Source organism: Echinops telfairi, unplaced genomic scaffold, assembly GCF_000313985.2.
Source record: "Echinops telfairi isolate 266 unplaced genomic scaffold, ASM31398v2 ScPeMD7_3;HRSCAF=10, whole genome shotgun sequence".
Taxonomy (NCBI): domain Eukaryota; kingdom Metazoa; phylum Chordata; class Mammalia; order Afrosoricida; family Tenrecidae; genus Echinops; species Echinops telfairi.
Genome location: NW_022103899.1, coordinates 42,803,113 through 42,816,910, shown reverse-complemented (window position 1 = coordinate 42,816,910; position 13,798 = coordinate 42,803,113). Strand labels below are relative to the sequence as shown.

The following is a 13,798-nucleotide window of genomic DNA, read 5'->3' as shown; positions in this document are numbered from 1 at the left end:
TGTTCACACCGGGAAGAGAGTTCTTTATTTTCAGGGGGCAGAGGACTGTAGTTGCCATCTTTTCCCTTTCCCCTTCTCCCCTCGCTGTGGGCGAGAACAGTAATCATGTTATCTGTCCCTGGGTGCCTCCCATGGCCCATGCTGCTCTACCCACCCCCACCCCCACCCTTGCCCCTGCCCCCACCCTCTGAGGTCCAATCTCGATTCAGAACTTGCCTTCCTCCTGCACCAACCTTTGGTCTCTGGGTTCCCATATTACAAACTGGTACCCAAGAGCAGAGATGGCCGTGCGTGCGTGCCTTGTCGACTTCTCTAGGAGTCAGGGCAAAGTTATGTGATGGTGGCCAGAGGGTGGGCAGGGAGGCCTCAAAGACTCAGGCAACACACACACACATACACTTTATTTTTCCTTCCTTTAATCTTAAGCAAAAGAGAGGGGTTCAAAAATAAAAAAACGTCTTTATCCCCCCTCCCAAACCTTTACCCCAGCTCCCCCATAACCTTCCTCAAGTGGGGAGTGGAGAAGGAAGGGGGTGGGCATCTCCAGCTGGGGAGGTGGAGGCGGGTGTATGTCTAGCTCGGTGCTGGTCTCTTTCCAAATATAAATACATGTGTCAAAACTCCTGGAATCTCCTCCCCACCCACCAGCAGGCACTCTCCTTTCCCACTGGTGTTTGGAGGGTGGGGGGTGCCAGGCACCGGCTGGCTGGGGGGGTTACTGCATCTGCTGGGCATCGGCCTCTCGGGCCTCCTGCTGCTCATTGTAGAAGAGATGGCACTCGGGGTCCCCCCGGATGGTGGGGGCCCCTTGGATCAATTTCCCGGTGTTGGGGTTCACACACCAGCACTCTCCACGTTGCCCGTTCACAGACATCTTGCACTAAGAAGAGAAAAGAAGAGCAGCTGGCGGAAGTGGGCCCCCAGCTTCCCTCCCCTCGCCTGGAGGTAGGGTGGAGCTTCGGGCTCAAAAGCCTCAAGGTGCTGGGCATCCTTTTGGCTCAGGGCCCACAGCAGCAAGATGATTTGGGGATGCTAGGAGAGTAAAAGGGGGTCCCAAGCTAATGGGGCTTGGTACTCATCTTACCAGATTTCATCAGAATGGATGGTGGAAGTGCAGAAAATTCCGGGCAGTGCTGGCACGAGCCTTACGGCACGATTTGCCGGGCAGAGACGCACTGCTAGCGGCCCTGGTGACGTAGTGGTTGTGCGTCTGGCTGACCATAAAGTCAGCGGTCTGAAACCACCAGCCTCTCAGGGGGAGAAAGACGAGCTTTCTACTCCCGCAGTCAGTCTCGGAAACGCACAGGAACAGCCCGGCCTGTGCTATGGGTTGCTGGCATGGGGATCACTCAATGGCAGGGCGTGTGGTTTGAGTTTGGGGATGCGCTGCTGGTGTATCTTTCCACCTAATGTGCGCATGTGCGTAAAGCCTATGAAAGGCGGAAATGTCTAGAAAACCAGACCAGTCACTGCCATCAGGCAATGCTGACTCAGAGGCCCCTGTGGGTTTCCAACACCGTTGATGGGAGTAGAAAGCCCAGCCTTTCTCCCCAGTAGCTGCTGCTAGTTTCAAACTATGGACGACTATGCGGATCGCAGCCCAATGCGTAACCAGGGCGCCAGCGGGGCTCGCTGTTCATATAGAAGGAAGATGGTATTTCCCTCTGAGTGCACCACAAAAGTGATAACACGGCACCCTTTCAAGGACAGAAAACGTGTGACTCTCCCAACCCCACCCACTGGAAAATCAAAACAAAACAAGCCCTGCCCTCACTGGTGCCCCACACAGGTTTCACTGAAGGGCCAACTCATTCTCAAAAGACCCTGATAAACCGGACCAGTTGTCCCCACTTCATAGATAATGACACTGAAGCAGCGGGTGGTCACGCATGCCCAAGGCCAGACTGGAGGCAGAGGCAGGGCGCTGTCTGCCATCCTTGTGTCCAGGGCCAGCGTCCAGGTCCGGACAGATTCAGGCAACCACTCCGTTGTTTCCCGAGGTAGCTGGCCTGCATGTGGAGCTTCTGAAACTCTAGATCAATATCAGTTGTTGCTTCACATGCCGCTGGGATAATTTCAAATCACGGAGACCCCGTGTACCAGGAAGAACGCCCCTGTGGTGTGGTCACGATTGCAAGCTTCATGGGGGCTGATCACCAGGCTCTTTTCCCCTGAAGCTGCTCAGAGATCATTAAAATGTCTTTGGGGGAAGAGGGAGGCTCTTGGGTGGGTGACCTACACCATGTTAATTGTCCTTGAATGTGCTTATTATTCTAGTACCCATCTTTAGGGAGAAAGAGGAGACTTTCTGCTCCTGTAAACCGGTACAGTCTTGGCAACCCCCAGGGGCAGTTCTCAGTCCGTCCTCCAGGGCTGCTGGAAGTTGGATTCAACTCTGAGGCAGTGGGTTGTACTGAATTTTTTATGATCATCTCACAAAGATTCTACACGGTTCTTCTCTCCCCCTGACTCTCCATTCTCTAAGGTACTTGAAAACCAGAGCAGCGACTCGGTCAAGGGTTTCAATCGGCAATTCCGTGGACCGTGGTCCATGGGCCAGCGCCTTCAGGGTTCCGGGTGCTTGTTGGAAAGGGAAGTCCCTAAGAGTGAGACTCAGGAATGGCCTGCAGGTAACTAATGCTCCATCAATTTTGAGAAGCTCTGATTTAAACCCACTGCTCCCAGCAGCCTCCCTCCCCACCCCTGGCCCCCCAACACCCATGATGGCTAGGCTGGCTGGGAGCAGGTAAGTGGATCCAGCCTCTGATCTGCCCAGGTCAGGGCACAAGCCGCAGCCTCCCAGGCCTGGAAGCTGGCACCCGTGCAGCTACAGATGTCTGATCGGGCTGCTCAACTGTCAAACCTTGACAGGTAGTGGGTGAAGCAGGCACCCCCCACCACCCCCATCCCTAGTCCAGGCTGGCCCCCCACTTGCCTGTTTGAGGTTGTACAGGCCATGCTTGTTGCAGTTGGGGATGTGCAAGGAATAGAGGTGCTCCAGGGGCCCCCTCTCATCAGGAAGGCGCAGGGAGGAGATCCGCTCCAGGGCCTGGTCCAGCTGCTGCTGGCAGGGGGTCTGCAGGGAACACAAGGATGGCTGAAGTCAGGATGTGGGAGACGGAATGCCGGCAACAGAATGCCAGCACTGGGGACAACCTCAAGGGCATTCGCAAAATTGGGAAGGGACTGTCCCAGATCCCACATCTAGATGGGGACTCCTGCCACCCTGACCAGAGACGCACTATCAAAGCCCTATGCCCCCAAACATACACACACACAGACACACACACACACACACCCGGAAGTCAGAGGGCGTGGTGTGTTCTTACCCTCCTTGTTCTAGGACAAAGGCTTTGATGGATCAAAATGGGATTGACTTGTAAAACCTGAGTTGAAATGGTTCTTTCTCCAAGTCTCTAGAGCCCAGCCCTCCCTTCCCTTCCCATAAACCCAGCTAGAGCCAAGTCCCGAGACAGCAGAGAAGGGCTGGCAAAAGTAAAGGGAGGTTTGTTCCATCAGGAGAGAGAGAGCTTATCCATCTTCCTCTCTGGGATCCACTGTCTTTGTCTGTGGCCCAGAGCCAAACAGATACATCAAGGATTTTAGGAGGGCAAGTCATGCCTCCAAATGGCTAACCCATTTCATAGCCAGGAAAACGGAGGCCCCCAAAGCTAAGGGATTGACCCAAGGGCTATGGAACACACCTCAGTGGGGGCGCTGGACACCAAAGTGCTTAGACCACCCGTGACCCGGGACGCAGATCTGCCTGGAATGTTCTCTTCTGGCTGGGAACAGCCTTTCTACTCTCTCCCACCCCCTCCACGCCCGCCCTGCCCAACTGACCCTGGCAGGTGGTGGCCGAAGTTTCTTGGAGTCATCCAAGCCGAGGTGATGTTTGCCACCTTTGCCCATTTGCCGGTGCTGCTCGGTCACCTTCTCCCGGAGAACAGCCAGCTCCTTCATGCCGGACTTGAGGGGCTTCCGGGCGGCAGTGCCTCCACCAACCGGTGTGTTCGCGGTCCCGTCCACATGGTTCAGGGCCAGGCCTCGCTCTGGGTCATCGTCGCCGTTGTCTGTGGAGAGGGAGGGAGGAAGAGCTCCAGGGCCAGCCCCCCAAAGGAGTAGTCTGGACCCCGAACAAAGCCTGGGATGAGGATGGGGAATGCTAGTGAGCCGTGAGTTACTCTGCGCCGGCGCCTGATTTCCCAGTAACTCTCGGGTGGGTGCTACCAGTGCCCTCCGCCTCAATGTCTCCAAGAGGCCCTGGTGCTCGCATCAGTTACTTGACCAAGATCACAAATCTGCCAAGTGAGGAAGGGTCCAGGATTTGAACCCAGGCTGTGGACCCTCAACCAAGGGTTAGAATGCCTGCTCTCTCCTGCCCCACTGCAGACGGCCACGCTGAGCAGAGGTGCATGGAAGGATGGGGCCTCTGCTGGGTCCTTAAGCAGCACTGGGAGGGGAGCCAGCCCACTCATTCCTGGTGTCTCCTGTGCTTCTCTAGAAGAGCATCCGGTCTCCCATTACTATCCCCCGTTTATGTTCTTCATCATTTGATTTGTGGTCTGACAAGGTGCGGAGAAGACACATGCTTGGCAGGAAAGGGAGGGGGTGGGGATTGTGGAGTCACAGGACCACCCAGATCCACCAACTCCCAGCATGCCCTGCCCCATCACCCCTGAACACTCTTCATTTGTCAGCCCACTCGGCCTGGCAGTTCCCACAGTGCTTTGCTCTGCGAGCTGCCACAGCACATTTCCATTGGCTTCCACTTGTTTCCATGTCTCTTGACATGCCCCACCCATGACTCAGAGCAGAACAGGAACTGTGATTTGCTCGGCCTCCGAGTTTCAGAGACCCTCACAGGGCCAAGGACCAGCCTTTCAACCAGACCGTCAGACTGACCCGGACTTGTGGGTATCAGAGTTGAACTGGGCTTCGTGGGGTTTTTGTGGCTGGATTTTTCTAGCTCGCTCACCCATGCTTCCCCAGAGCAAATTGGGTGGACCTGAACTCCCACCCCTCGGATGAACAGCTGAGCATGCTCCCTTGTTGGTGCCACCCAGAGACTCCTAAGACACCCAAAGACATCTCTTCAGTCTTTGTTACACCACAATTCAGTGGAAACACAAGGAACACATCCCTATGATGTACACAGCCTGGGTGGAGACCCTGAAGCAGCCCCCACCCAGCTAAACCCAGCCTCCCTCAGGCTTAGACATGTCCAGCCAGGGGAAGGTGAGAGTACAGAATCATACAGAGAGGACAAGTCCCAGCGAGTCCTAGAAGGGCCGGGAACCACAGCCCAGAACCCCCACTCTGTAGGCAACGCAAAGCAAAGAGAGTTCCACACCACGGAGCCCAGAGCAGTTCCCGGCAGGTCCCAACAAGATCGGGGTGGCTGCACAGGGGCTGTTTTCAAGCAGATCTTAACACACGTCGCCTTTCCTTTTAAGTCACCTTCAAGAACTTGCAATCCCAATAACACAATGGAATGGCTCTTCAAATATTTCTACACAAGGGCTGGAAGGGGAGGGACCCTGGACTTGGCTGGCCCTCCATGTTTCAGAGGGGGCTCTGAGCAATGTTGTACAGATAGGCACGTCATGCTGGCCAGCTCCAAGTCGGTGTGAGCCGTCGTGTTGGCTCCCTCGCCACCAGAGGAACCTCGTCCATGCCAGGTGCAGAGAGCTGCCGTTCTTGGAGCACTTGGCTCAGAGTGCACAGGCCAGCAGACTGCAGGTGACACACCACTGCCTGATCCATAGCACATGGGTGTGCAAAAAAAGGTCTACTGCCACCCCCCACCCCTTCCTGCTGGCCTCTACTAACACCTGCTTGGTTCTCACGAGCTACAGCGTCATCCTTTAGACACGTCTCCAGGGTAGTAGCGCTGGCTAAGCGCATGTGCTGGTTCATTTCATGTGCCACCTCACCTAGGCTCTGGTTCCCAGCGGTTTGGCCAGGCACTTAGTCTAGTCTCATGACACAATGTAATCCCTTTGTGTAATGTAATCCAGTTGGAATCAGTCCATCAGTTGACGTTTCCCTAGGGTGTTTTCTGCCTCCGGACTATAAACAGATATTTGGGTAGGACTTTCCCTCTCCCTTCTGCATCTTAGGACACAAACCACAGGAGTTTGCAACCTGGCATCGGACTCCCAGATTTGGGACTTGCCATCCCCAACCATTGCATGGGCCACTTCCATGAAGCAAGTCTCTAGATAGATAGATGATAGATGATAGATAGATAGATAGATAGATAGATAGATGATAGATACATAGATAGACGGACAGACAGGCAAGCAGACAAAGATAGGTCATTCTCACTAGCTGTTTTGCTAGAGAGCCATAAGCAATGAGCATACTAAGGTAAAGCGCCAGTTCCTAGTACGGAGAACTACTGAGTGTTTATGAAGAAGTTCAAAAACATAATTCCATTTTTTTTTCATCAAGTTTGAAAAGTTCCCTCGTATAATAGTGAAGCAGTTAAGGTTGGACTTAGAACGCTGACACTCTACAGCCACACTGGCTATTGTTGATACTTTGAAGATGCTGACGAAGATGCTGACGATCTCTCTGATCCATTAGCCCTGCCATATGGAGCCAACCAGGAACGAGGAAGCGGGGGGGGGTTGGGGGGGTGGGTAAGCTTCCTCTGAGCATGCGCAGTGGCTCTCGGGAGGTCCACACAGGTTAAAGCTTGGGTGAAGAACACATGCCAGTTCCAACAGTGACAAGCCCAGTAGCCCCAGCCATCTGGTCTCCGAGCCCACCCACCATGGAAGGGAAAACGCAAAAGGTTAAAAGAAAAAGAACAAATGCATGTGGGCCCTGACGAGGAGGAAACGGGAGAGAAATGGAAAGCGCTTCGGGGGCTTGGAGCGAGCGTGTGACCAACCATCCCGCACACCGTCAGGGCTCGGAGGGCCGTGACGTTCCCCAGCCCGAGGCAGGGTTATGGTCCCAACGATTTGGAGACATCAAAAAGGGGGAAGGGTCAAATCTTGCCAGCACCCACCATTAGCAAGGGAAATCATCTACAGGGTCAAATCTTTAGACAAGACAACATTGAAATAGCTAAGGGAAGTAAGTCCTCAGAAACTGGAAGATTCTTCCTCTTTTCTCGAGAAAGGGAGGACGAGTCGGTCTGACCACACATAACCACCAAAGCCAGTCTGCTGCCCCAGGGGGCAGGCCATGAGCATGTCAGAGTTGAGCCAGGCTCCACAGGGGTCTCCAGGACTGGGATTCCAGGAGTCCACCTCTAGGCCTGCCTTTCCACATGCACAGGGTGGACTTGAACCCCCAGCCTTCCAGTCAGAGGCTGAGCGCATTAACTATATGCACCACTAAATGTAATCAAAACCAGAAACTCACTGCCACTGTGTCTGTCCTGATGCCCGGGGACCCCACATAGGGTTTCGAAGGCTGTAAATCTGTACAGGAGCAGAGAGCCTCATCTTTTTCCCTCAGAGCAACTGGTAGCTTCAAACAGCTGACCTTTCAGCTAGCAGCCCTACATGTCACCTGTGCACTACGCCACCAGAGTGATTCCTGTCCCCAGCACCCCCACCTTCACCTGGGAAAAAAGGCAGCTAGATTTGCCTCCAGGTGGCTGGTTCCTCTGGATCCAACAGACCCCTGTCCCTCTTCCCACCCCTCCCTTCCTGCTCCTGGAGGCAGAGAGTGACAGAAACCCAGGGGTCATGCCCACTGCTCCGAGGCCTGCCCAGTCCCCCTGAAATGTGAATGTGCGTCCCCTGCCCTGCTGCAGACACGTCTTTGCCCCACTGCTCGCCCTGTCTGTACGGAGGTGGGTGGGTGGGTGGGCTCTAGAACTGGGTCAGGCAGCTGGAGCCATCAGCAAAGGAGATCCCCCTTCAGCTAGGCATCAGAGGAGGGGGACAGAAGGGCTTGGGAATGCCTGAGATAACGCCAACACAAACAGGGGTCATCTGCTTCAGGTAACCTCCACCTCCTGACAACCAACGCCTTATGCAGGTGCTGGCCCTGCAGAGGGAGGGGGGCTCATCCCCCTACACAGCATCTCCACCTGCTCCTCCTGCTGTCCCCCACCCGACAGGCCTCTGTGCACCTAGACTGAGTTGGGGCCATTCCAGAGCCCCTCGGCTCGTCCCTGCAGAGAGTGGCCCAGGGAGCCCAGCACCACGAGGAGGCTGGTCGGGCTAGGAAAGCCCGTTGGTGTCCCTGCTGCATCAGGCCATAAAGAAATGCTCTTTGCCTCTTCCCCAGGATCAAACTGGGAACACCAAATGGGGACCCCTCCAGTAGCCTGGTCCTATGCATACTGACCCTTGGGCAGTAGAACCCCTAGTTCTCCACTCCCAGTATGCCCTGCTTCATGCCAAACAAAGCCGGAAGAATTCCTGGAGCCCCCAGGACCCATACTCCTACAGCGCTGGGACCCTGAGCTCCACTCCATGGTAGACAAGATCCAAGGCCCCAGGAGTCCGGGCCCTTCGCTTGGCAGGCAGGAAGTCTGTCAGCCTCCCAACTTCACGTGGATTCGCCCTTTGGAAAGGGTTGTCTGCCTGCCCTGAAGCTTGGGCTAAGTCAAGACTGCAGGCCTTCCGCCGGGTTTCCTATGGTAGTGACCATGTCGGCGTGAGCAGGGTGAGGCTTCCTCCCACATACTTCGGGCACAGTATCAGGAAGGGGCAGTCCTCGGAGAGGACACCAGGCTTGGTAAAGGAGAGGGTCAGCAAACAAGAGAAAGACCCTCCACCATGAGATGGTCCAACATCCTGGCTTTAGCATAGTCATGGGGAGCTGGATCGAGCCAGGCAAAGCTGCCTCCCACTGTACACAGGGCCTCTCTGTGAGTGACCACCGACCGCAGGGTGCCTGACAACACCACGTGGAAACATTCGTTTCGAGACCAATGCAATTGCAAAAGAAAATGTAAAAGACTTATTGGGGCGGGGGAGGGGGGGTGGAGGCCCATAGAAGTCAAAGTGCCTATTGCCCCTCAAAGCCCAAATTGCTATGGCTGGCTCCAGATCGCAGGACAGAGAGTCCACTGGGCAGAAGTGGTTCTGTTTCTGCCATGTGTCTTTCCCCCTGGGAGGACACAGTTGGTTCCTTATCCTGAGTTGCCCCCACCCTCTCTGAGGTGAAGGTCAGTTTGTCCACCCTCATGGCCACCACCTGGATCCCAGGGTATGTTTCAGTCCACTCCTGTATTGATCCAATGCCCCTGCCAATGAAGGAGCCAGCACGATGAGGCAATCCACTGGCCCGGTTTGCGGGAACACCCCCCTTTGAAAAGCAGGTAGAGCACCTGTTTGGGGTTTGCTTTTTGGGAGAAACAAGCTGCAGGAACCAAGTCCAAAGGCCAGCTCTGACCTCGACTTTTTGGAGTAAACGCCCAGGGAAAGAAAGATGGAGAAGAGACACAATCGCAGAGGCTCCGGAATTCAGTGGAGCCGGTGTACTGACCCAGGGCCTAATCGCCTACGTCTAAACCCCAGCTTTACCGTTTGCCTGCCCATCCCTAGGCCACTGACTTAGCCTCTCCCGTCACCTGTAGAACCAGGCCTAGTGAGGCTCACCTCCAGCGGGCTGCTGGGAAGATTCTGGGTTAGCACTTAGCTGCTCCCCTCAGAAGTACCGACGCCCCCCACCCCCACTGTCAAACAAGAGCATGATCAGCCGTTCTTCCCATATATTCTTTTTAAAAAGTATTATTAAATACTTTTATTGGGGGCTCTTACATCTCTTATCACAATCCATAGTCATCCAGTGTGTCAAGCACATTTGCATGTATGCTGCCATCATTTTCAAAGCATTTTCTTTCTACTTAAGCCCTTGATATCAGCTCATTTTCCCCCTCCCTCCCTCATGAACCCTAGATAAGTTATAGATTATTATTTTCATATCTTACATCATCCTCTGCCACCCTTACCCATGTTTCCGTTGTTTGTCCCCCTGGGAGGGGGTTATATGTTGATCCTTATGATCGATTCCCTCTTCCCATATATGCCCATATAGGCTACAAGCACAATCCGCAGGAACACTTTCCAGATGTAGAACTCAGCTAGAGATGGAATTTGCCCTCAGAACAAAAATACCACGGAGCTATGGGGGGTTTGGGGTTTTTTTTTCTGCCTAAGTCACTTACTCGGAATAATATTTACTAAACAACCACTTATGCGCAGCTCTGTCAGCTGCAGTCCAAAGGTGAGCCTAGGACGGGCTCTTACCTGGTCTGACTGCCGGGCACCCCCACTGCATGGCTGCAAGGGACAGCAGCCAGCGGAGATGACTGACAGGCACTCCCAAGGCCCCCGAAAAAAGACTTCCCTCCAGACTAGGAGGCAGGGGTGGGTCTCTCTTGCCCAGTGCTCCAGGGGCCTCCTTCTAAAGAGAATCCATTGCAAACCGAGTGGAGCACAGGTCTGCCCTGAGACCCAGGGGTCGTCATGAAGAGAACTTGATGGACAGCCACTGCTAACTGGTACACCTAATAGCCTGGGGGTGACCGAGGCAGGTGGGAGGAGAGCAAGGGGATGATGAGCTGTTCCACGTGTCCGATGGCAAAGTTGAGGTTCAGAGGACGCAAACACCACCTCTGCCACCATTAAAGGGCTTCACAATTGGCACAGGCTGCACGCACTCTCCCCTGACCCACGTTGACTGCTCCAGCCAAGGAGGAGGCAGCTGGGAGCTGAAGAATTTGCGGACTTCTCTGCTGTTTTCTACTTCTTTTAAAGCTTAGCTCCCTTCCCCAATACAATCTTGACTGTCGCGCCGATGGCCTTAGACAATGCATTAAAACCTTTGTGGTTTAAAAAAAGAGAGAGATGTAAGAGCCCCCCAATAAAAGTATTTTTTTAAAAAGACAAAAACCTTTATGGTGGGCTAGGTTCTCACTCATAAAAACTCAGTCTCCAAAAAAAAATTTTTTTAATGAAAAAAATAAAATAAACCTCACGTTCTCCTAGTGCAGGGGTCCTCAAACTTTTTAAACAGGCCAGTTCACTGTCCCTCAGACCCGTTGGAAGCCCGGACTATAGTTTAAAACCACCCAGCGGGCCTCGGTGGGACACATGTTCTCTCTTTTAAAAAGTCACTTCCCTCCCTCCCTTCTCCTCCCACCCGCATCTCTCCTTCTTGACTAGGGGCTATCGGCCAACTCGAGGTGTCTCTGGACGCCCACGGGCTGGGAAAAGGTTGAACAACAGTGACACAGCAGACGTGATCAGGGCCGCCTGCCACAGTCAACCTCTGATCGTGGGCACCATGCCAGGTCTCTGTGCCACCCAGAACTGGGTGATGAGTCACAGGGAAGTCCCAAAGATAAAGAGGGTCGCAGGACCAAGGAGTGGAAAGGAACCTAGATGGCTGACCCAGGGGTGGATGGCCCAGGGAGGAGCTGATAGAGACATAGTGCCAGACCGGGGGGGCGGTTGGGGGGTAGGTGGGAGGGTGGCAGGAGCAGGCTGGTGGAGGTGCCTAAGGATGAGAAAGGCCCAATGGAAGGGAGACAGCTGTTCCAGACCCAGGAGGAGAGAAAAGAGGTTTCAATCAGGTGAGACGCCACCCAGAGTTTCACGGGGAAGAAATAAATTGTGTAAAAAATTTTTTTAAATCTTCCTGCACAGGCCTTTTCTGGCACACTTCCTTTTGAGGAAGTAGGAAGATGGACGGATGAGATGGCTGCAAGGTGGCAGGGCTGCTTCCCTGAGCTACGGAGGGCATCACGAGGCAGTCTCTCACCCTCTGACTCCACTTTGTCCACAGCATTCTAACCGGAATCAGCTGGCAAAAGACAACTGTGGGTCCTAGGACGCCTTTCCTTCAGCTTTTGTGGGATGGAACTCAAACTCACTGCCATCAAGTCGATTTCAATCTCTCGGCGACCCTACAGGACAATGGAGAATTGCCTCAGTGGGCTTTCTGAAACTCTTTACAGGAGTAGAAAGCCTCATCTTTCCCCCTCGGAGTGGCAGGTGGGTTCGAACTGATGACCTGTGGTTAGCAGCATCTTAAACAGATGAACTTGGTCTTAGCTTCTTATGAATTATACTGTGCCCTCCCCACCACCACCAAAAACATTGTGTGGGGTAATCCCTAACCCATCTAGGCCATAATCTCATTTGGGAAAAGGGTTTTCTTTGTTAAGCTAATGAGGAGATGTTAGGGTAGGCAGTGGTTTATATCCATCTCTTTGATTTAAGATATAAAAGACCAGGATTAAGCAAAAGAGTGGGGAGAGCAGAAATGAGGAAAGACGGATGGCACACTACACGCCAGTGGCAAAGCACACACGATGAGAAGACGCCCCTCCAGAGACGACACGGGAGAAAGCCTTCTGCAGCAGCCAGCACCCTGCAGCCAGAGTTTAGCTTCCTGAACTTGAGAAAATCAATCTGTCTGTTCAGTCACCCACTTGCGGGATTTGCTGCTGGTCCCGTAGACAGCTCGCATGGAGCTTTAAAGAAAAATGACCAGGAGACATCCTGAATGTACTTTCTGGAAGAAGAAAGGGTGCTTCCTTCTTCTTGAGATGGACGGAGCACACTTGTCAAACTTGGTTCCGCCTCTCGGGCTCTTGGTCTTGAACATGGGATCTTCCCCAGAGCTCCTTCCAAAGGCTGACGGGGCGGGGCGCTCGCTGATGAGCACTGGATTGCGTGTCATCTCTACAATGTGGTTTTTCCTTAGAGAATACTCATTTTTTTCCAACGGGTGTTTCTTTCTTGTTCCCTTCCAGGACCAGAAAGCGTGTGTTAGGGACGATGCAGCAGGGCATTTCTGTACAGGCTGCTCCTCTATATAAACCTGCATCCAGGCTGCACTCGGTATTTAAGCATTAGACAAGCTGGCGACCCAAGGACCAGGCCCACCAGCCTAGCGTTTTCCCAACAACATCTTGCTGTACATTCTTTTTCTCCCCTTTCCAGTCTCTCCCCCCAACCACATAGCAGCAAGAGTGATTAGGGGGGTGTGGGGGGTGGGGTGGGGTGCCAGAGTTCCCATTAAAAACAAAAAGTTAAGACTCATGACAACCTCATGGGTCTCAGTAGAACTGTATGCTATTGGGATTCCTAGGGTCAGCTTTTCAAAAGGAGTTTGCCAGACTTTTCTTCTGGGGGGCCCTCTGGATGGACTCAAACCTCCCACCCTTTGGGTAGCAGCGAGCCACCTGGACCCCCCTCAGAGACTCCAACAGCAGTGGAAGATACTGGGAAAGTGGAAATAGGATTTAGGAAGGGAAAACCACTTCCCACTCCCAGGACCCCCATTCAGACAACTTTCACTGCACCCATCGCCAATGGACATCATCCCGGAGCCCAGTGCATGCTGCCATGCTGCTACTAGAGAACCCATGCACAGACCATGAGGCAGGTACCTGAATCAAATCCGGGGACAGTGAGTGTCTTAAAATCAGGAGATGTATGCATCTGAGCTACAGCCTCTCAACCTATTCAGCATCTGACTCACCTCTGCTGGCCATTCCTTGGTGTTCACAAAACCACTCCAGGAGACTCCAGGCCTGAGCAATGGAAGCCAGAGGATGAAAAAGAAATTGTAAACCTGCAAAGATGTCTAGGACTACCAGGCTGCCCTCTCGAACCAGCACGAAAATTGTCCTGAATATAAATAAGAGCCTTTAAGTGGGTCGCCATGATGTTCTCTTCGACGAAAAGGTCACCGTTGCGTCCTATACAGGCCAGCAACCCCTCGGGAGCCTTTCTCGGTGAAAGCCTCTGGGCTGGAAGGGCAGCAAAGCAACCCAGACCCAACCAGCTGAGTCTCTCAGAGATGACTG

At 53.6% G+C, this 13,798-nt stretch overlaps 1 protein-coding gene across 1 annotated transcript in view; it reads right to left on the bottom strand.

Annotated features, from left to right (window-relative positions):
- Nucleotides 1-394: 394 nt before the first annotated feature.
- Nucleotides 395-13,798, bottom strand: part of IGFBP2 (insulin like growth factor binding protein 2) — a 44,748-nt gene continuing 31,344 nt past the window's right edge. Inside the window, exons 3-5 of the mRNA XM_013004339.2 lie at nt 3,844-4,073; nt 2,936-3,076; nt 395-880 (exon numbers count right to left, since the gene is read on the bottom strand). Of these exons, the coding sequence (XP_012859793.1) occupies nt 716-880; nt 2,936-3,076; nt 3,844-4,073 (536 nt within the window). The 3' untranslated portion in view covers nt 395-715. The remainder of the gene's footprint in view (nt 881-2,935; nt 3,077-3,843; nt 4,074-13,798) is intronic.